This window comes from Mustela nigripes, chromosome 12 (genome assembly GCF_022355385.1).
Source record: "Mustela nigripes isolate SB6536 chromosome 12, MUSNIG.SB6536, whole genome shotgun sequence".
In the NCBI taxonomy this organism is placed as follows: domain Eukaryota; kingdom Metazoa; phylum Chordata; class Mammalia; order Carnivora; family Mustelidae; genus Mustela; species Mustela nigripes.
The window spans coordinates 97717044-97740589 of NC_081568.1; the positions used below are offsets into that span (position 1 = coordinate 97717044).

At 42.3% G+C, this 23546-nt stretch overlaps 1 protein-coding gene across 3 annotated transcripts in view; it reads right to left on the reverse strand.

The window, feature by feature from the left end:
• Window positions 1–4495: 4495 nt before the first annotated feature.
• MRPS27 (mitochondrial ribosomal protein S27) overlaps window positions 4496–23546 on the reverse strand; it is an 84761-nt gene continuing 65710 nt past the window's right edge. For all 3 annotated transcript variants that reach the window (XM_059418035.1, XM_059418036.1, XM_059418037.1), the window contains 6 exons: window positions 19284–19362; window positions 15712–15827; window positions 11829–11931; window positions 9031–9173; window positions 8125–8295; window positions 4496–5727 (listed from right to left, as the gene is read on the reverse strand). In XM_059418035.1, coding sequence (XP_059274018.1) covers window positions 5488–5727; window positions 8125–8295; window positions 9031–9173; window positions 11829–11931; window positions 15712–15827; window positions 19284–19362 — 852 coding nt within the window. In that variant the 3' untranslated portion in view covers window positions 4496–5487. The remainder of the gene's footprint in view (window positions 5728–8124; window positions 8296–9030; window positions 9174–11828; window positions 11932–15711; window positions 15828–19283; window positions 19363–23546) is intronic.

Genomic DNA, 23546 nt, shown 5'->3' on the forward strand with positions numbered 1-23546 from the left:
ACTAAAGGAAGTTATCTTCTATTCCACTCACACTACTCGGTTCCAGCACGTCTTTCTGGCCGGAACCGAGGGTGCGAGCCCATCTGCATCGCCCAGCATGGCCCTGTCTTTGGCTCTCAGGTCATCAGTCCTGGGGAAGCCCTGCCAATTGTTCACCCTACCCAAACCTCTCCATGAGTTTCTATCTTACTCCCTCTAGACCCAGGCACAGCAGAGATGGGGAGGGAGTTAATGCCCTTCCAGCTGGTCCTTTCCTAGACACCGGAGGTGGCGTTCTTCAGTTTCTTTTTTCCCGTCTTCCAGGTATATCAACAAAGGTCTGCTGTGGTACTGACTCTACCTTCTCTCTATACTTGTACTGCTAATTCTAAATGCTTCTCTGTGTCCCTATAATGATCTTTTGACAAACTCCTCACTTGTGAATTCTCGGCCTCTTTCATAATCCCAGATCACCATTTCCTCTTTGATTTTATACTGTGCACCTTGAAAATTCACTGGGGTCATACATGCAGATCGACTCTTGGTCAAACCCAGTTCTTTGAAGACGAGCAGTTCTTCTGGGTAATTCTGGGGGTGTCACTGACAATGTTTTCACAGATGATGGAGCAACATAATAAGGACTGCTTCATGGGGTGATCTCGCTACAAAAAATAGGCACAGCTCCATTCATGGCTCAGAGTCTCTCTGCTCAAACCAAAACTGCAGGTTACTGTAATGCACTCTCATGGGTTTAAGCTGATGACTTTTTTTTTTTTAATTTGTTTATTTGACAGAGATCACAAGTAGGCAGAGAGGCAGGCAGAGAGAGCGAGAGGGAAGCAGGCTCCCCGCTGAGCAGAGAGCCTGATGCGGGGGCTCAATCCCAGGACCCTGGGATCATGACCTGAGCCAAAGGCAGAGGCTTAACCCACTGAGCCACCCAGGTGCCCTAAGCTGATGACTTTTACAACTGCTATCTCCAGTCCATACCTCTTCTCTGATCTCCAAATTCATATCCAGCTATTAAGAGCCCCATTTGGATGATCAATAAGGATCTGTAAAATAACCCAAATCAAATTTAATATGCCTTCAAACAAATTCCTGATTTCCCCAAACTACTACTCTCCCTAGGCTTTTCTACTTCCATGAACATGTTACTCTAGTTACTCAGGTAAAAAATCTTGGCCCAACAGCAAGTCTGCTGGCTCTTTTTTCCAAAAACACCCTGTGCATCCCCTTCTCCTCACATTTACTGTGACTGTCTAAGCCCATCGTTTCTCTCCTGGAATATGGCTGTAGCCTCCTAACCAATCTATATTCCCACACCCCATCTCTGCCCTCTGTGTTCATTTACCCCATAGCATCTAGACTAGCGAACCCCCTGAAAATATTCGGTCGGAGCATGCCATCAGAACCTTCAGATGGGCTCTCATCTCAGAGTGCAGGCCAGCACCCTTACTAATGGGCCAGGGAGTCTTACACCATCTGTCCCTTCCTGTACCCCTTATCTCTCTGGCCTCATCTCCTGCTATTCTCCACTTTAAACTTTCTGTTCCAGCCACACTGGCCTCCAGGCTAGTCCTCTGGCACCCAAGGCAGGCTTCCCTCTGGACTCTTTGTGCTGGTTCCTCTGCCTACCACACTTTTCCATAGGTAACACCATGATTCTCACCCTCACCCCTGTGGGTCTTCAGTCAAAAGTTATCTTTCTAGGAAGGCCTTCCCTCACCAAGCTAGTTTAAGTTGCAACCTCCAGCCCTTACCCAGCATTCTCTTCTCCTCCTCTTTGCATTATCTCTCCACCACTTATCACCACATGACATATTATGAATTAACTCTCCCTCCACAGAATGTAAATGCCAAGAGGGAAGGGATCTTTGTCCTTTTTGTTCCTTGCTGTATCCTCAGTGACCATCTTTTAAAAAAAGATTATTTATTTATTTGATAGAGATCACAAGTAGGCAGAGAGGCAGGCAGAGAGAGGGGGAGACAGGCTCCCTGCTGAGCAGAGAGCCCCACGTGGGGCTCGATCGCAGGACTCTGGGATCATGACCTGAGCCAAAGGCAGAGGCTTAACCCACTGAGCCACCCAGGTGCCCCCTCAGTGACTATTTTAACAGTGCCTGACACACAACAGATATTCAATAAAAATTTGCTGAATGAATGAACGTACTTTGTCTCAGGTCGTCACAGTGGTTATGCGGTGTGGTTGTTGGGAAGTGGGTTTGGAATTGGACAAACTTGGGTTCAAGTACTGCGACCCCACTGATTAGCTGTGTGGCCCTGGGCAAGACACATAAGCCTCAATTTTCCCCTCTGAAGGGCAATAATCCCTGCCCTGCAGGGCTATTCCAAGTGGGTGAAATTAAGCTGGGTAAAAATGGGCATTCACAAAGAAGAGTTGTTAAATCTAAGTTTCATAATCAAGATGGGTCCAGTGATAAGCCAGAGCCCCGGAAATACTGATATGCAACAGCAGCCCAGCAGACTGTCACTGGAGGTAGCTTTTAATGGGCACTGGTTTTATTCCACATACTGTTTTAGGCTTTTAACCTGGGGCGAGGGGGGGTTTTAAAGATTAAAATTTTAAACTCTGCTGAGATGAAGTACTGTAGAAGCCAAAAAGCAAGTGAAATTCCCCTACCATTGAGTACATGAGAATATAATGTACCTCTCAGAAATCCTTAAATCTTCCCTGTAGTCCTTGATCTAGCATTTAAAGCCCACCATGGAATTAAATTTCAGCTGCTTCCTTTAAGAATAAACCTTGTTTTCTGAACATGTCCAGCTCAGATCTGAAACCCCTAACATTCATACATAATAAACATGCAGCCCAAGTCTGTTTTAAACAAAGCTCTCAGGGGTAATTCCCATTAACTTGGGCACTGATACCATCTTTTTTGGACTTCCTTGTTACCATATGGGTAAGAGCATCCTCACAGCAGCATGCAATGTCAGCAAAAAGGCCAACTCAATGGGGGAAAGGAAAGGTTATTTTCAAACTAAGAGCTATTATTTAGAATAAAAGGCAATTTCCCTGACATAAAGACATTGAAAAGTACTCATCTTACCCCATTTTCTAAAGTTAAGATTTAAAAATTTATCATGGTCAGAGACTGAAAAGTTCAGCTCTGAAGATTATTAATGACCATTTAATGAAAATACAACCATAACACATTTTCTGCTTTTCTGGGCCCGTTTCTAACTTCATCGTTTTCTTATCATGCACTCCCAGTGAGGTCACTGGGTGCAGCGGTGCAGAGCCCGCTGACTCATAGGAGCTCACATCACAGCAGCTTCATTTGGGAACTTAAGACTCCTGGCCCTGGTTACATATCGCCTGACAGCAAAATCATATAAATCATCATTTACCCTTTTCCACAATGGACTTTGTTGAGGAAGACTAATAGCCCACCCTGTATTATTGCATATTTTATACTCGTTTACTTAGATAAAAGGCAACTATTATTTTATTAGTTAAATATTAAATTATTAAATATTATTTTTCTAGCTTAAGAAATGCCATTTGTAAATGAGCTATTTGCACAAACATTATTTTTGAGTCTCATCTACATCACTGCAAAAATGTCTGTAGATGCCTTGCTTCTCTGCTCTCAGCCAAGGTTTCTGACCTTGGCACAACTGACATCTTGGACCAGGTACTTCCTAGTCATGCGGGAGCCCTGTGCACCATGAGATGTTCAGCAAGATTTCTGGCCTCTACTAACAATGTTAATTCATTCATAGTGAAAAAAATGACTTTAATAACTAATTTTCAGGGCCTGTGAATACACAGAAAATCTACAACAACAAAAATCCCACACATATATCTGATATCCATGGCCAGCAAGAAGTGTGAAAACACGATGCAAAGTTTGGTGCCAAGACAACACGGTCCCACAACGAGGACAGTCAGGTATTGTACTGCTGCTCAGTGGCAGTTTTCATGCTCCGCACTCTGGCAAAAACTGGGGTAGGGACAGATGGGGAGGAAACAGAAGGCCAAGTATTAATGTGATCCTTTATGCTGTGATGGTCAGTAATCTACGGAGCAAAAGGGGCCTTCTGATCCATCTTGAACCTTCCCTCTTGACAAAATAAGGAAGTGGTGGAAAAAGTCCTGTCCCTGATAAGCCAAAGTATCATAACTTATTTTGAGTTTTGACCTTCTGCCTAAGACTCAGCTCTGCTCAGCAACAAGGCCCTGCACCAATGTGCATGGCAGGTATGGCCAGCAGTCAGCACGCCAGGTGAGGAGCAGGGCTGGCCTTGCCTCAGCCACTTAGCTTGTTTCCACATTCAAGAAAGGGGTTACTCTACCTCCGCACAGGGCTGCTTGAGGTATTGGCACACACTTTGTCCTCAATTCATGTTAACGGTTGTGGTGGTAGTTTTAAGTGCCAAAGTCTGATAGAGAAGAAAGGTTAAAAAGTGTTGCTCAAAATCAGACTAACCATATTAATTGTGTGACTTCCTCTCTTCCTCCCTTTCCTAAAAGACAAAGAACACAACAAAAGAATCCCAGGACATTTATTTCCACAAGTTCTTGATAAAACAGCACAACCTTGAACAACAGTGTTTAAAGGCAAAATTACACAGCAAACAGGAGCTGCCCCTGAATGCTTTCACAGAGAAACTTCAGGAAGGAATTTCCACCTCCTGACAGTTGTACAATTATGCATGTCTCCTAAGTACTACAAGCCCCATCCTGCCTCTCGTTTTCTCCTACTTCTGCAATTGAAATGTGTATTGACAAGTTGTACGTGTGTGCACATGTGGACACAAAGAGCTCACTTTACCTCCTTGAGAAAAGAGCTCAGAATGCTTTGGAAAGAAGTTACCCCAACATGATGGAGAAGCCAAGCCAAGGAGGCTTTGGAGCTAGAGCTAGCGTTCTCCTCAGAAACCTTTCCACTCTAAAAATATCACTGTGGGTGCCTGAAATTTGAAAGCCAGTGGGCTCATGGTGGTGTTCACTCCTGTCCTCAATTTCCCCCAAGTTCAGGTCTGCAGAGAAGAGACACAGGGGAAGGAGAAGGTGAGATGTGTGGGCATCCCACACCCAGCTCAGGCTGGGAGGCCATGGAGGGGGATGAGGCTTAGGATGTGTACTCTGCCATTGGCGAGATACCATTTAAAAGCCTGTGCTCAACGCCAGGCTGTTCAACCAGTCTCTCCCTCTACCACTGCTATGGATCAAGAGTTTTCACTGTTCAACACTGATCCTGGACCCCAGAACAGCCCCCCCGTAGGCCACAGGTGCACCTTGTTTAAGGTGTGTAGCTGGGGCTTCAGTCTGACTGCTTGCCACTCACAGCTCTGCAGCCCTCCATGGCATGTGATGGGAAGTCAGTGCCTTCGTACGTTGACAACTGTGGCTCTGATACCACAAACGGCCTGCTTTAGGCAAAAGAAGGGCGGATGGAGGCGGCTGCCCTCAAGTCACCGTGAGTCCTGGGACGGAGCTAGTGAAGTTCTTGTGCTGGGGCCTGGAGCGCTGGGGGCCTGTTAGGCAGATGCCTTTGCTGCTCTCCGGGCCTCGTACTCCTGCTTTGCCCTCTCCCTCTGCTCCTCTTCCCTTTGAATCAAGTGTACCCGCTCCAGATGCCACTGCTGCAGCTTTTGCTCATAGGCCGCGATGTCCTCGGCTTCATAGGTGGGGAGCTGTTCCTTGATGAGCTGGGTGGTCAGAGCCAAAAGGCTTTCTGACTCAACTCGGCCCAGGGCCTCAAGCTTAGAGTGCAAGTCCTGTTGGAAATCAAGGAAAAAAAAGATGGGGGTGGGGAGGAGGATGGAAGGAGAATGCAGATGAGAGAAGGCAAAGCAGAAAGGAGATTAAGTCATTTGCAAAATCTCCACATATTCTGCTTACAGGAAAAGGCATTTTATTGGGAACCTGTCATGCTGCCTTTCATCCAGATACAGTGTTTGTTCCCTTCTTTTTTTTCAGTCCAGCACTTTTGCTAAGATGCACCACATGTGATTTCTCTCCTTTCACTCACGACCAGTAAATGAACTCCATATGCTATGTTTTCTATGTAATTTCTTGTTTTAATCCATAAAGACAGCACAAACCTAACAAATCTACCTTTCTGCTCTGACTTGCACCAAACCAAGAACCAAACTCCCAGAGCAAACCACTCCAAGATGCACACAAAATGGCAGAAGCAGCTGATAACCGGGCACAAGCCCGTCCACATCTTTTCCTTCAGAACGATGGAGATAAATGCTTGCTTAACCAGGGTTCCTTTCAACAGATGGAAATCATTTCAAGAACTTTCTACTAATGGCATGCTAAACGGCTCCCATGAGTGCTCGCACTATTATAAGCTTCCACCTGCTGTGTTCCGTCGCAGGTCAGCCTTTACAAACTGCTCACAGCTCCATCTGAAATGGCATCTTGGTTTGGGCGGTATTGTATTCCTGGAGGAGTCAAGTACTAAAAACACTAATCTCCTTAAGTGCTTCAAGATGTATACCATCAAGAGAGAGCCACTCATGGCTCAGCTGCAGCTTATGCCACGAATCCCCATGTTCCAAACACAAGCACAATTCACTGGCATAGGTGATGAGGTTTGCTCCAATACGGGCCTGGAAGGTGGGCAGGATCCATACATGAAGGAGTGGCTGGAGGCCTAGTGTGCTGGGTCAGTCCTGTAAAAATGGACCCCACACAGATTACCCAAGACTAATAAAAGGCAACAGGAAAAAAAAGAAATGCACAATGAAAATGATTTCTTTCCGAGATCACTTTCTGTGCAGTTTGGAAGCAAGGAGACAGTTTGGGACAAGAGAATAAGGATTCAAATCTGAGTCAGCAAACTTTGGTTCAAATCCCAGATCAGTCACTTACGGGCCAGCGCGTCTCAGCCTGGTGTCATGTAACACAGGAAAAGCAGCTTCTGCCATGCAGAGCCGCAGTGAGGATGGGTGAAACGCACTGATGCCTGCGACACAGCCAGCAGCCAATAAATGTTTGTCTCCTCTTTTCAATTTTCAAAAATATGCATGTGTAGAAGAATGAGGACTGAGAATTTAATGCAGCACAGATTTCTATTCTTTGAGATTAAATATATAAGAAACAAGCAGAAGAGGCAGTCATTTTTAGGTGAGTTATAGCAGCATTTTTTGTTTGTTTTTTAGACTTTCTTAATCTGCAAAGTTAAGAGGAACAGGTAGGTATGTAAGTTCTTTACCGCCAGTTCTGTGTACCTAATATCGGTCAACCTTTCTCAGTATTCAAATTCTGAAAGAGAGACCTTGAACAATGACTTTATAGAATTAGTGGGAGGAACAGCAGCTGCAAGTACAGAGAATCCTTGCAACACTGGGACAGAGGTATCCCATGTTCAGCATTACTCAACATGTCATCAATAGGCAAAATGACACCTCTCTGCCCCAAATGACACATTAAGTCAGCTGGCATGGATGGGAAGGTTTTCTGCTTCATTTAAAGAATTCTTCAGGCAGCACATTTTTCTCTCTGCCCTTTGTAGACAAGAAACAAAGCAAGGAAGAGGCCAAGGGTTTAACCTGTAACACGGCTCTTCTTCCCTGACGCTGATAACAGAGTATTTTGGGCCATGCAGTTGAAAGCTACCAAAGACAGCTTGAGTGCTCAAGACTATTTGGAAAAGAAACAGTGGAAACGTGCTTACATCTTCCATGCAGTCCAAAAACCTATTTGGAGGGCCCACGTGCACAACACAAAACCAAACAACAGAAGATGCCTGTAGCTGATCTCCACCATACTTGAATGTGGCTTTCTAATTCCCACTTGGGGTTTTGGTTTATCAAGCACATGCGTGCAATACAGAGAAATGACCAGATCCTTTCCACCTGGGGTTGGAGTCAGGCGACTACTCTGATTCGGCAAGCTAGTACCCTCCCATCAGACACATCAGGGGTGAGTGTGTAATGACACACTGCTCCAGTGAACAAAACTGGGACTGATTAGCTCATGCACAAAAAGGAGTATAAAAATATTTGTTTCCATTTGTTTAAGACTCCTTCCTGTTTGAAGCCTCATTGGTGATATCAGTTTTTCATGCCTGTGTGTGTGACAGTGAGGCATGAAAGGCCTGCCTGTCTGACACCACAGCAAAGAAGCACAGTGGAGGGGGGCTCAGTTCTGCTACAACGCACCTTAAATCGTTCCAGATACCAGGGAAGCTTGGACTGTTCGGTCTCCTCCACGTCCAGCTGCTCCACCAGGTCTTCTGAGCCCCGGCTGTCTTCCCCTTCTTGGGACTGTTCCTCTGAAGCCGCGGGGGCTGGAGCAGTCAGAGCTTTCAGCGTTTTGTCCAGCACAGCCAGCTGTGGGGCAGAAAGAGGGGGCAGGGACTAACCATCCTGTGGCCTTGAAAACACACCGTGAAGAGAAGCTGGGCCAGGGAAAGGAAGAACAGTTGGGATCTGCAACTTGTGAACTCTTTCTCTTGTAAAATTATTGGCAAGAGTCATGGTTATCCAATTTTACATCAGAAATTCCCCACTGGATGGCAGGGACAACCTAGCACAAAGTGTGTGGTATGAATATGCAGGCTCAGAATCACCTGTGTACGGATCAGCACCACAGCACCTGATTTCACCTTTAGTCAACTGGGGAAGGACCCAAAAATTATGTTTGATGGGGACTCCAAGCATTCCTCTTCCATGCTCTCTTCCTCAACCAGTTTGGAATTGGGAGAAGGACAGAAAACCCACCACAGAGCACAACCAAAAGAGGGTCATTCTGAATGTGCAGGAGAACCTCAGAATCTAGGCAAGTCTCCTTTACAGAAAGATTGGAGCTCAGTTTCAATTCCAGGGGAGAGCTGTAGTTTTCCTCTCAGACAGCTATGGCATCAACATTCATCTTATTCTCTAATACTTTTTGTCAGTAGCACTGAGAATGTATGTGGATTTTCATTCCTTTTCAACTGGACGAATACGCGATTCTACAGAGTGAATACAGCAGGGGGAAGGGGAAGACCATGCAAACAAATTCACAGGCTGGCTTACGAGGAATAGGAGATGGCTAAAGGACAGACTCAGAGCTGAGGGACGTACCGCTTCTGCACACAGCTTCCCATCATCCGGGGACGAGGCCACCATCTCCATCACTTGAAGGGCTCGGTCAAGGTAGCCGGGTTGCCACAGCAAAGGCATGTTATGGTACACAGCCCGCAGCCCTCGCTGCACCTCCACCTTCCCTGTGGCCAAAAAGAACAATGAAGAAGCCTCAGCCATGGCTTCCCACTATGTATGAGACTGAGGACTTGAAAGCACAAGTGAATATGAACCTGGAAAATCATTTCAAATCTGTACCAAGAGCCTCATCCTGTCCAGTGATCTGGTGCCATTTCAGATGGATGATGAAGAATATGGTGAAATTCACTGAAGCTGTTTTTTTTTTTTTTTTTTTTTAAAGATTTTTATTTATTTGACAGAGAGAGATCACAAGTAGGCAGAGAGGCAGGCAGAGAGAGAGGAGGAAGCAGGCACCCTGCTGAGCAAAGAGCCCAATGTGGGACTCGATCCCAGGACCCTGAGATCATGACCTGAGCCGAAGGCAGCGGCTTAACCCACTGAGCCACCCAGGCGCCCCTGAAGCTGTTTTTTAATACAAAACTGTACGAATATGCTTTTCTTCTTTTCCATTTGGTGTGGTGGAAATTATCATGAGGATGTATGAATCACAGGGCTGAGGAAAATTTAGAGAGGTTGATAATCTGTCTTTTTAAGTGGAACTACACTTAGAATACGAGTCAAACAACTGAATACTATTTTTTGTTTCAAGAACAAAATCTTCCTCTGAAAAAGAAATCCCACAATTATCCTACAGTGGAAATCTTGTCAACATATGACAACTTTCCCTGCCAGCAAATGTTTGGTATTTTTCAAAATGCTCCAAAACACCCCCATCGACTGTCCTTATGAAAAACAACAACAACAACAACAAAAAACCCCAAAACTGATTTTATTCTTCTTTCCTTTATTTGGGCTTCATTGTCCTTTTCAGATCTTCAGATATGAATGTTATTCTCTGTACCTCAAATCATCACAACTGGAGCTCAAGATGTGGACACTAGATGGCAGGGACCTCGGCTGGGCCAAGGGACTGTCTCTGTGCGCCTGCAGAACAGAAGCCCTCTCTGCACTAACGGCCAAAGTCACCTTGAGGTGCCAGGTCTTAAAGCCACCTTCACTTATCTTTCCTGGGAAGGAGGATTTGGGAAGGCTGTGGTAGGACATAAATAGACAAAGCTTATCAGGTGCCAGCTAATTTTAGATTTTTAAGACGTTGCAGTCCCACTCTGGGAAGCTGCTGCCATGGGGCTGAGAGGGGCTGCATGCACAGCACATGACACAGAGATTTGATCTGATGGCCTCCCATCCCAAAGCACCAGGGCCTCCTGCACAGAAACAGCAGCTACAATGTACCTTTTCTTGGCCCTTACAACTCCCTCAATATTTCACACAGTCCTGAATACTCACCTGAAGGCAAAGGTAATACACACGTAAGTCAACAGCAAGAAAGTAGGTGGCATATTAATAGGAGAAAACTATTTTTAAAAGGAGTGGTCAAGGGGCACCTGGGTGGCTCAGATGGTTAAGCATCTGCCTTCTGCTAGGGTCATAACCCCAGGGTCCTTGCATTGGGCCTTGCATGGAGCGGGGAGCCTGCTTCTCCCTCTCCCTCTGCTGCTCTCCCTGCTTACGCTCTCTCACTCTGTCAAGTAAATAAATAAAATCTAAAAAAAAAAAAAAAAAAAGTGGTCAATTCTTTTACTAGTCTGATAGCCAGCTGATTAACTCTAAAATTCCTCTCCCTCCGTCAGACTACAACAGAATCAGCATCTAAGAAGGCCACACCACATTTGTTAGTGAGGAACAATTTCAAAATTGCTAAAACTTTGATGATTTTCATAAAATGAAGGTAAGTCAAAGCAGTGTATGGTTAAGAGAAGGTGCCTTCTGAAATAATATGCATTTAACAGACCTCTGTAAATCAGGGCACATTTTTTTTTTTTTTTAAGATTTTATTTGACAGAGAGAGATCACAGTAGGCAGAGAGGCAGGCAGAGAGAGAGAGAGGAGGAAGCAGGCTCCCCGCTGAGCAGAGAGCCCGATGTGGGACTCGATCCCAGGACCCTGAGATCATGACCTGAGCCGAAGGCAGTGGCTTAACTCACTGAGCCACCCAGGCACCCCAATCAGGGCACATTTTATGCACACTTAGGTTGGATGCTATTTGCCCCACTTCCACACAAACAAGTTCCGAGGCTTCATCCTCCTGACATGACTTTCAATGCCATCAGGGCATCAAAGTAAAGCAACCATCTCCCAGCATGGAACAGTCACATTGTATCAAGAGTCTCTCTGCTTTCCCAAAGTGCTACTTAGGTGCACTCTCTGAGTAGCCCTTCCTTCACCTGAAAACAATACCAAGGATATGAGTTCAACCCTAACTCTTAATTTCTTACCTCCTGGACTTTAGGTCTAAAAGAGACACCAAGATCTTTGTTAGTATTGGGAAAATTTTTACTGGCTGGTTCTCCCGAAAGAGGGCCAGAACTTTCCTTTCTTTACCCCTCCTCACACTGATCACCACGAAACATAACCCAAAGCCATCAGAACTAGTTTTCACCTTGCAGTGGTGACAGATTTTTAGCACCTTCTTTACTGTCTCTTAAGGTTTTGTCCCATAGCTGTTAAGGTTATCGAGGTCTATTTTTATGTCTAAAAATGAAAAGCTGTATTGGAATTTCACTGGTACACTGAAATCAAATAAAAAATCATTAGAATGTAGAAAATGCATCAGTTCTATCCAAAAGGACAATATTTGTAAGGATCACTTAGCTTACCAAGAAGTGCATAGCCATACAACTGGGAACTCAACCCCACCGAGTTCTTTTGCTTTAAGCCTGGGAGTAACAGGGATGCACCAAAGTTCCTCTCCTCTTCCCACTGCAACAGAATAAAAGAGATCATCGTCCAGTCAAACAAAGAATACTTCATGCAAAAATTTGATTTTTAATGATTTTTAATAGGTGGAAAACAAGTTGTAGCACTAAATTAAAAAAAAAAAAGTAAAATAACAAAGCTATAGGTACATTATAATCTTAATTTTATAAAGAAAAGACAGTTATACCTAATGACTAATACAGGAAAGAAATACCTTCTGTTAATGGATTTCTGGAAATTATGAGCCATTTTGGTTTTTTTCTTTACACTTTTCATTATTTTCCACATTTCTGGCAATGAATAAAAGTTCCTTTTGCAATCAAAAAAGCCAAACAAAACAAAAATAAAAAGCACACTCTGGACCAATACTGCCTTGAGACAATCAATAAAGATCACACATGCTGTCAGCCCAATATTCACTCACATTGCTATGACATGCTGGGGCAAGCTTTTGAATTTTAAACAAGTCAGCAATGATAAGACTCCCACTTCACAGTGTAAAAATAAATACAACTATTAGGTTGCTTTTAGATAAATCTGGCCTCTTAAAAATAAATTGGACAATCAGAAACACTTAGTGACCATTTCTTTCAACCCAGGCTGCCAAAATTACACTTCAGGAAAACTGGCGTCTTCTGAGAGTTGGGAAAAAAGGGGCAAAAATGCAAGTATTGCTAAGCCTGCTGTAGAGCAGTAACAGCAGGGACGGGAGCTCGCTATAAATGCTGGTCTCAAAGGATAGCCTTGGCAACAACCCCAGACAATGAGAGCTGTGATCTTGGTGCTGTATGAGAACACACTGGTCAGAACCCTTGCTTGGGCTTAAAAATAAAGAACACAAAGACCAGGATGCCCTGCACTCATGTCTGTAGACAGAGGTCAGGGAGGAAGCAGAGAATGAATGAGGCATACAGGCTGCAATTGTAGCCAGGTGTAACGGAGGCACCCCAGGTGTTAATGGGCACCCAAACCTCTTTACTGGCAGTGGCCTTTGTGTGGTACAAGAGTCATTTCTTACGGTTTTCTAAACCTTTGTAAAAAGCAAAGATCTTGGGAGAAAAACAAAGCCTCCCCAGGCACTTGTGTAGTACAGTAAGTGAAAGAGCTGGTAATAGAGGACAGGGCATTTCACTTTCAAAAGAAAATTGCCCTAAGGTTTGATTTCCCCCCACATAAACTGCATGAGAAGGGACCTGGTGAATAATAAATAAGGAGCCTTAAACTTTTTTCTTTTCTTTAGGGAAAAACATGACCTATAGTATCAAAATGCAATAGGGCAAAGAGCCAAAGGGTGGTGTCCTTGAAGCTCTAGGAACTGAGTCGGTGTAGTGATGGTTGGCTGGCACAGAGATACTTCTGAAAAGACTTTTAAAAAGATGAATGACAACAAACAAATGAATGTCTTACATATTTTTTTGAGAATTCTCTGAGAATAATACAAACACTGCTGATTATATGAAAAGCTATTTGTGTGTTAACGTCAGAGATCAGGTCTCTCCCAAACCTGTAGCTTCTATTGTACATACTATTATGAACAAAATCAGGTACTACTGCTCCAGGGTCAAGGTTCTGTCCATTTGTGCCAGTGCCTTTCCCATTAATACAAAGCAAACCTCACTCTCCCACTCCCTTCTCCACTCCCCTTCACTGCTAGATAACCCAAAGCACTCCTCTACACCAGCTATCTCCTCTCTGCACCTTTAAATCACCCCACAATTCATTCCTATTTCCTTTCGTCCCCTATTATTCTATGGAAACACAGGTTACAATTTAGTGCCTTCAGGCCACTAAATTCAATGAACTTTTTGAAAGTCCTCATCTTACCTACCCTTTTAGAAGCATTCTAAACTGTAAACCACTTCCCTTCTGTGGTTTTGGGGACCCAAAGTGTTCCTGATTTCCCTTTTTGCTTTACGGCTCATCTGCAGAAATTTACATCTAGATGTATTATAAACTATATCTCCAGTCCAGATTTTTCCAGGAAGATCCCAACTTCTTTCATAAAAATCTCTTGGTTGTTTGAAAGGCATCTCAAAATGCAACATGTTCAGAGCCAAACTAATGATTTTCCTCATAAAACCCAGTCTTTTTCCAGAGTTCCCTTTGTAAGCACACAGCAACCTTTCCATTCAGATATACGAGTCAAAAACTAAGGAGGTTAAGATTTCACCTGTATGTCCCTGCCTCCAAATACAGTTCCCCATCATGTTATCTGCCTCCGAAGCATGTTCACTGGCTACTGCTAACTCCACAGACATTCTGGTCCCCAGGTTTCATTACCTCTTGCTCAGACAACCATGTAGTCTCCCAAGTGCTCTGACCATAAGCCATAAGCCATGATGGCCCCAATTCAATCTCCTACCCACATTACAGCCAGATGCGTCTTTTCAAAACACAAATCAGACCATATTACCCCTTCTTCTTAAAAGTTCTCAATGGTTTCTCACTATTTTTAGGTTATACAAATACAGCTTAGCATGACCTACATTCTCTAACCTTATTTCACCCTTTGCCCTTCTAACCATTCTCTCTGCTGCATCTACACTGTCTTCCAATCTTCTTCCAGCCCCTTTCTGCTCACCATAGTTTTTGCCACTGGGCTTTTGCATGTGTTAGTTTCTCTTTTTGAATTGTTCTTCCTCTCTTCAGCCAGTTAATTCCTATTCATCTTTCAAATATTAACACAAGAAATATTTCCTTAAGGAAGGCATTCCTAACCTAAGTTTAGAATACAAACAGACAAAAACTCCCAAAATACTCGCTTGTTGTATGAGAGGTCTTTGTAGTTCTCATTATAGTTTTATATTCATGTATTTGTTTTGTTTTGCTTTGAATGCCTGTATTGTTCTTTGGCTGGGAGCAGGGAGTGTTCGTTTACTATTGTATAACCAGTACTTGGCAATGTATGGAAGGCAGTCACTGCTCAACAAAAATTTAATGAACTAATGCATGTGAGGTATGCCACAGGCTACGACCCTCATCTTAGGAAAGCCACACACACTATAAATTCTTCTGAATATGAGCTGGATTAGATGTCCTTTTCAGTTTCTACCCGAACTAGTAAATTTTGATGCTGCATCTGAAGTTGAGGGTAGACTGCAGGCTCAGGCTGCCTGGCTTCCCCAGGTGGTTTGTCACCTAAGAGTCGCTATTATATAACATCTCTGTGCTCTAGTCTTCTCATCCACATAGAATTATGAGGATTAAATGCATTAATAAATTAAGACACTAAGAACGCAGCCTGGTATAAAGCAGGTACTATTTAAATATGAGTTATTACTGTTATTACTGTTGGTATTCTTAGGGTAACAGTAAACAATGATTAAATAGCTGAACCCAAGAGAGGAAACCAAAACTTGGTATTCTGGACTGACCAGAGCAGCCTCAGGAAAATACTGATGACAGCTGAACATTCGGCATTGACTGCCTGAGGTTGTGGTCAGTTAGATGCCTCACTGCTTCTTTGATACTCAAGGCCAACGTCACGGTCAGTTGCCCGTTTCTGAACACCTGAGGGGCATTCAGCCTAGTTCAAGTTTCAAAATGTGTATAAGGATTTTCACTTGAGATTCTTTCAAGTGGAGGAACTTCCATCCAGCTCCACTCTGTTAGAAACCAGAAACTAAAATGTAGAGAAGGAGCACTCATTCCTGGCTGTTCAGGGGCCACAGAGTTGCATGTCAGATTTTGAAGGCAGGGGTCTCCTCTCCCCACCTCCTCCCTGCTCAAGAGGCACAGCAGGCTTCTTGGGCTCTGAGTACCTCTGGACAACCCACCACTTACGCTGCAATCTGTCTTCTTGGCCAGGCAATGGTATAAAACATGGAGGGACAGAAGCTGGGTGGAAGGTACTTCAAAGGCTTCTTGCATCATGATCTCAAAAACCACGGTTAAAGCATCTGGCAAAAAGATCAAAGTAAAAATGAGAGGGTATTAGTTTTAGGTAACATCACCAAATCTGTACTTAACTATAAACTTAAAAAGTGGGGCATGACAGAAAAATAAACAGAATTAAGAAGCAAAAAAATGTGAGCTCTGATCCCAGATCTTCCACAAACTAGATCTTTCCCAAGTATTTAGCTTCTATTATACTTACTATTATATACTAAGTCAGGTGCTTTTGTACCAATGTTCTCAAGGACATGGAATAATCTACTTAATTTCTCTTAACTTCTCCCAGTATCATCCTCTTAATGATAATAATAATAAAAAAGTATCTATCCCACCTACTTCAATAGACTATGGCAGAAAACCACCTGGGTGTCTGAGTCAGTTAAGTGTCAGCCTTTGGCTCAGGTCATAATCTCAGGGTCCTAGGATTGAGCCCCGCATCAGGCTCCCTGCTAAGTGGAGAGCCTGATTCTCTCTCCCTCTGCTGTTCCCCCTGCTTGTGCTGTCAAATAAATAAATCTTAAAAAAAATAAAATTAGGGACGCCTGGGTGGCTCAGTTGGTTAAGCACCTGCCTTTGGCTCAGGTCATGATCTCAGCGTCCTGGGATCGAGTCCCATATCGGGCTCCTTGCTCCGCAGGGAGCCTGCTTCTCCATCTGACTCTGCCTTCCACTCTGTCTGCCTGTGCTCGCTCTCGCTCGCTCTCTCTGACAAATAAATAAAATCTTTAAAAAAAAAAATTAAATTAAATTAAAGAAACAAAACAGAATAAGGGGCACCTGGGTGGCTCAGGTTGTTAAGTATCTGCCTTCGACTCAGGTCATGGTCTTAGGGTCCTAGATTCAAGCCCCACACTGGACTCCCTGCTCAGCAAGGAATCTGCCTCTCCCTCTCCCCCAGCTCATGCTCACTTGCTCACTCTCTCTCTTAAATAAAATCTTTAAAAAAAAAGAGTACATACAAAAATGCCTCATAAATTGTGAAGCAAATTTAACACATCATGTCCGCCAGCTAGAAGAACTAAGGCATAGAGAAAGGAGACAAATATATTTTCCAGGTCACCCTGACAAGCAGAATAGAAGGTCAGCTGACTGCCCCATTCTGGGTTCTGGAACCTTCCCTGTGTTGGGGAAAATGAAGACAAATGCTAGCGATGATCCTAAATCCCAGATATCATTATGGAGACAGAAAACTGAGGACTATAAAAAGGATAATTAGGCCCAGTTGAAAAAGACTTGAAAGACTGGAAAGGAAAATGCACATTCATAAATTATAAGCCCCTGACTATAAAATACAATGTAAGATATTTGTTGCCACATGAACGCTGATCATAGCAGATCAGACCTTGAGCAATTTTTATTTTCCCTTAAGATTCCACAACATAGATGGAAGCCAAGAAAATCAAGTTCAGACAATTTCTTTCCCTTAATATTTGTTGCTAAATTAGAGAATGTTAATATTGGTTTAAAATATGGTGCCAGAACATAAAACAGGCACAACAAATGTTTTTGACTAACTAAGCTGCTGTGTTAACCAATTTTTGCATATAATCATAATTATAAGAGTTAGCACTGACTTGCAGCTGTTCCTAGCCAGCTGGCTTTGTGCATGTTGTCATGGTTTTAAATGAGGCCATAGGCAAGTACTTCTATATTCTTTCTGGAAATGGGGAAACTGAGACACACCAGAAAGTCATCTACTAAATCAGCAGCAAATAAGGACCTGGAAGAGATTAAAATAACAACCCCAAACAAACCAGTATTTTAAAAGAATACAATTTAAATCTAAAAATCCAGTTAAAAAAAAAATCTGGTTTTTCAATTGTTCATTACAGACTCCAAAATTATACATGAAAAATATATCAACTTACTTTATCTTTTATTTATATTCTGCATTTCATTCAGCTTGGGAAGTGAAATTAGATTACCCTGTACAATCAATTATCTTTTCCTCCATATTCACTTATGTGAATATCCTATCCTATTAACAATAAAAAGTATACTTTCTAAATTTTTGCCATAAATGATAATAATCTTCATTAAAACTTGATTTTTAGAAATCCTCAAATCCTCAAATATTTAAGAAATCCTTAAATATTTACTCTGCATTTAGGGAAAAAAAAGTCCTTTGATCCTTCTAACATGCCCTTTAAAGAGAGAGGGCAGGGAGAAAACTACTTTGAATAATTCTCCAATGATACACTATTAAATCTGATGTTCATGGAGCATAGATTTGGTAACACAGAAAAGCCAATCCTCTTTCACTTGAATTCAGGAAATGTAGGTTTAAGACTGAATAAGAAATAGACAAGAAGGGATAAATGACATTTCAAAAAATAATATACTGCACATATTCTTTGGCATCAACAACTGCAAGTCTTTTGAGAGACAATAAAGCAGATATTCCGAGTAGACAAAGGGGAGAGGTGGCCACACTCATGGAAGGAATGCCCTGTCCCTAGCCTAAGCACTGAGTATGGATGCAGTGGGAAAGGCCACTGGTGCTGGTGTGCAGGGACAAGGGGATGGAACCCTATGGCAGGAATCTAAGATGTTATAAATGCATAAATGCCCACCAGTCTATATCCACCTTCCTGAGGTACTGACTACTAACATAGCTCCCCTATGGGTAACACAGTACTAACATAGCTAGTAAAAGAGTTCCATTGTAGCTCCTCAGTACCAAGCCTGAGGATAATATGGGGGAAAGGGAAAGCCAGGTGTGTCTTTACACAATAGCAAGGCTCCTCTTTCCCTCCCTATTGGCACAGCCCCCAAGTAGAAGCATGTTGTCATATGATTCCCTAACCCATGGACACTGGCTGGACATTGGGCCCCCTGACTCCTCTGTACAGTCTACTGCAATCTCCATCTTTCCTTGGACTCCCTTATTGTAGTCGAAGTGAAGAGTCACTTCAAATTAACTGCATAGGCTCAAGAAATTTGGGGGGCAAAGAGACCTCAGAGATTACCCACCAATTTTATAGATGAGCAAACAAGAGACTGGGGAGGTAAAAGGACTTTTCTTCATAGCAACAATACTACTCTTCCCAGAAAATCAAGTGATTTTCTAGTCTTATATTTCACACGGAATAACAACTGTGTCTTAAACTAAACAAAGTTAGCAAATGGTATTTTTTTAAAAAAGAGTCAAGCTAATAATCGCATTACTACAATCTTAACCAGCCATGGCTGCTCAAGCAGTTTTATTGCTTAACTAAATTCTCTGTCCTTTGCACAAGGAGGCAGGAACAAAAAAACTTGAGAAGCTGAGTGGAAAAAAACCTGGATACGATTGTCGTATCTGGGCAAATGGTATGGTAAATCAACTATGCATCTATTTCTAATAGAAAGAGTGATCCAAAGAGACGTCATTATGAAACAAAATAAGCGAATTTGCCCATACTTACTTCCCTTTAGGAGATGAAGCCCCATTATAAAAGGACCCAGGTTTGGTTTCTTACCTTTGTAATTTTCTTTCTTTATGAAATAATCCATCAGTAAATTGAATGTAAAGTTATCTGGAAAAATTCCATACTGGACCTGGAATGGTAATGAAAATAAGAGAAAAATATCCACTTTCGCTCAGTTCATAATATATGCCTATGCATTATTCATGACAAAACTTGCCACCATTAGCTTTAAGATACTTGCCTATCATTTTACAGCATCTGTGACAGTGAAATAGAAGATGTGACTCGTGAGGTTTGGTAATTGCAACTTGGTCGGGGTAAGAAAATTGTGAGTCGGTGTATGACACAAGACAACTGATATGTGAAAAATAAAGCTCAACTGTAGTATCTTATCAAGGCTAACAAAAAAAAAAACCCTGAAAATGAAAAAACAAAAAACAAAAAACAAAAAAATAAACAAAAAATAATAAGCTCCCCCACTCCTGATACTCCACTGATTTAGCAATTCTTTTTATAAGGTAAGTATGTCAATGCAAAAATGGACTCTCATGAGAAAGTACACATTAACACATTATGTTCTGGTCTTTATTTTTTCTCCAACTTTATTGATTATAAATTGACAAACAACGTCATGTAAGTTTAAGGGGTACAACATGATGATTTTATTTTTTTATCTGAGAAAGAGAGATAGTGAGAAAGAGCACTAGCAGGGAGGAGAGGGAAACACAGTCTCCCTGGGAGCAGAAGCCTGATGCGGTGCTTGACCCCAGGACCTTGAGATCATGACCTGAGCTGAAGACAGACACTTAACTGACTGAGCCACCCAGGAAACCTGATTTGGCTTTTTTTTTTTATTCCACATGTGAGATCATAGGGTATCTGTATTTTTCTAATTTATGTCACTTAGCATAATGACCTTAAAGTTCATTCATGTTGTCACAAATGACAAGACCTGGATAATATTCCACTGCATACATATATACCACATTTTCTTTATCCATCATCTATCAATGGACACTTGGGTTGCTTCCAGGGTTGGTTATTGTGAATAACTCTGCAGTGAACACAGGGGTACATATATCTCTTTGATACCCTATTTTCATTTCCTTTGGATATATACCAGAAGTGGGATTTCTGGATCATATGGAAGTTCTCCTTTTTATTTCCTGAGGAATCTCCATACTGTTTTCCATAGTGGCTGTACCAATGAGCATTTCCATCAACAGTACACAAGGCTTCTCTCTCTCTCTCTTTTTGATTATTTATTGATTTATTTGACAGATAGGCAGAGAGAGAGGGAGAAGCAGGCTCCCTGTGAACAGAGAGCCCAATGTGGGGCTCGATCCCAGGACCCTTGGGATCATGACCTGAGCCAAAGGCAGAGAGTTTAACCCACTGAGCCATCCAGGCGTCCAAGGCTTCTCTTTTTGCCACAATCACACCAGCATTTGTTTTTTCTTGCCCCTTAGACTGTTTTTTAAAGAATTTAGAAATATTCCAACAAAATATTACTGAGTTCCTGTTCATGAGCAGCTAAGTATTTGAGAATCCATGTTTCCCAACGTGTGGACCCTTTAGCACTGCCTCAGAATTCTCTAGGAGTATTTTTTAAAAAGTAGATTTCTGGGGCACCTGGGTGGCTCAGATATTTAAGCGTTTAACTCTTAGTTTTGGCTGAGGTCAGGATCTCAAGGATGTGAGATTGTGCCCCAAGTTAGGCTCCATGCTCAGTATGGAATCTGCTTGGAACTCTCTCCCTTTCTCTCTCCCACCTCCTCTGTCCTTCTGGTCGCTCTCTCCCTCTCTCTCTAAAATAAACTCTTTTAAAAAAAGGAAAAAAATGCAGATTGCTAAACCTTAGACTTAAAGGATCAGAATCTCTGGGAACAGGGCACATAAACCTGACGTTTTAGTGACCCTTCTATGTCATTTTCATGCACAATCTAGTAATGATCTACCTAGACTGTGATTATATTTTTGTTTTAAATTCTTACTTGAGTAGGATTAACTACCACCCCCCACCCTGCCCCATTCTTCCTCCACCAGCCACCAGAAACACCCGAGGAATTTTTTTCAATTGATACACACCCTCGGGGAGAGTCTGACAGTCCTAACACCCCAATTACGAATCACTGATGAATTGAGTTCCTATTACACTAGGTGGTACGGGATGCCTTAGATGTGCTGAAATGGAAAAAGGGTTTAGAAGCCATTGTTTTAAAGATTGTGGCTCATGGGCAGTTTCTATATTTCTCAAAGCTGTCATCCAAATCAGCACTAATCCCCAGGGGCAGGGCAAAAACAAAATATTTTAGAATGATAAAACATTAAAGCTGGAAGGAGCCTTAAAAATCAACCACTCAGTGGGGCACCTGGGTGGCTCAGTAGGTTGGGCTGCTGTCTTCAGCTCCGGTCATGGTCTCAGGTCCTGGGATCGAGCCCCACATCAGGCTCTTTGCTCACTGGGGAGCCTGCTTCTCTCTCTCTCTCTCTGCCTGCCTCTCTGCCTACTTGCGATCTTTCTCTGTCAAATGAATAAATAAATAAATCTTAAAAAAAAAAAAATCAACCACTCATTGATTCTCAGCCCTGGTTGCAAATGAGAATCAGCGGGAGAGCTTTAAAAAGATATGGTGAGGGATGAAGAGGACAGAGCACAAAGTATTTTAGGGGCAGTGAAACAACTGTATGATACAATAATATATACATGACATTTCACATTTGTCCAGGCCCACAGAATGTACACCACCAAGAATGAACCCTAATGTAAACTATGGATTTGGGTGATGTGACAATATAGCTTCATCAATTGTAACAGACAGATCACTCTGGTTGGGGGGCAGTGTTGATAATGGGGGAGGCTGCACATGTGTGGGGCAGGAGCATACAGGAAATTTCTGTATCTTCAGCTCAATTTTGTTATGAACCTAAAACTGCTCTAAAAAAATAAAGTTTATTTGAAAAATTTTTGTTCTGGGGCGCCTGGGTGGCTTAGTTGTTGGGCGTCCGCCTTTGGCTCAGGTCATGATCCCGGGGGTCCTGAGATCGGAGCCCGACATCAAGCTCTCTGCTCAGAGGGAAGCTTGCTTCTCCTTCTCTGACTCACCCTGCTTGTGTTCCCTCTCTTGCTGTGTCTCTCTCTCTCTCAAATAAGTAAATAAAATCTTGAAAAGAAAACAAAAATAAAGCATATTAAAATTTTTTTTGTTTTTAATCCATTAAAAAAATGCCAAAAGCCTATGCTCTATAAAGGTTAATTAAATGAGAATCTTGGGGGTAGAGAAAAGCAACTCTAAAATTTTAAAGAGTCTTGTGTGATTCTAATGCAGAGCCAGGGTTGGAAATCACTGATTAGTACAACTCACTTGACTTAGAGTTGAAAAAACTAAGACCTAGATGGGTAAAATTATTTGCTTGAAATTATAGGCAACTGGTAGAACTTATGAGATTATAGCCTGGGTCTTCTGATTCTTGTCCAGTGTTCTGTCCACCAAAAGACTAGGAACAGCAGAAAATCAGATAAGCTTTTATGCCTTTCTAGACACTTTCTGTTTTGTTTTCAAAGAAATATTCCGTGAATATAATCTGTGTCATTAAACTCTGAACTAATGAGAATAGGATTTGATCCATTCTTTCCTCTGGGGCTTAATATTAAATTTTGCAGTAAACATATTTATCTGCATTATTCAATTATTAGCTTCCTGAGGGCAAGGAAAGGATATGTTCATTTTTATAGACATTGCTACACCCAATGCAATTTCTCACACACACACACACACACACACACACACACACACACAAACTGTCTGCAATGTATGTTAAGCTAAATTGGGCCCAATTCACAGAAAAAAATAAATTATGGTATCCTTTTGAGTTCTAACATACAATGTTCAGTGGCACTATAAAGATAATATGTTCGCACAAAAATATTGTTAAAATCCCTTTGAGTCAAATAGGGTTATAGCTTGAGACTTACAAAAATAACATTCACAATTTTTGCTTATTTTGTACTTTATTTCATACTATAAAGATAATGAAGACTCACCCTGGGTGGAATGTAACATTCGGAAAAACCCTAATCATAGGGGACTCTGGGGCTCGAGGAAAGGAATCAAGGAATTCAGCAGACGTGTTTTGAGTAACCTAAGAAATATCTGTCTTTAAAAACTGTGTAAGATAGTCTGAATACGCTGGAGATCACATTCCAGCAAAACGGTCATGTCTTTGTCCCTAAACATCAACAAAGGGAACCAGGCAAGAAATCCATACTTTAGGGATCAAGAATGAACCACCAGTGCAAAATTCTTGTGACTA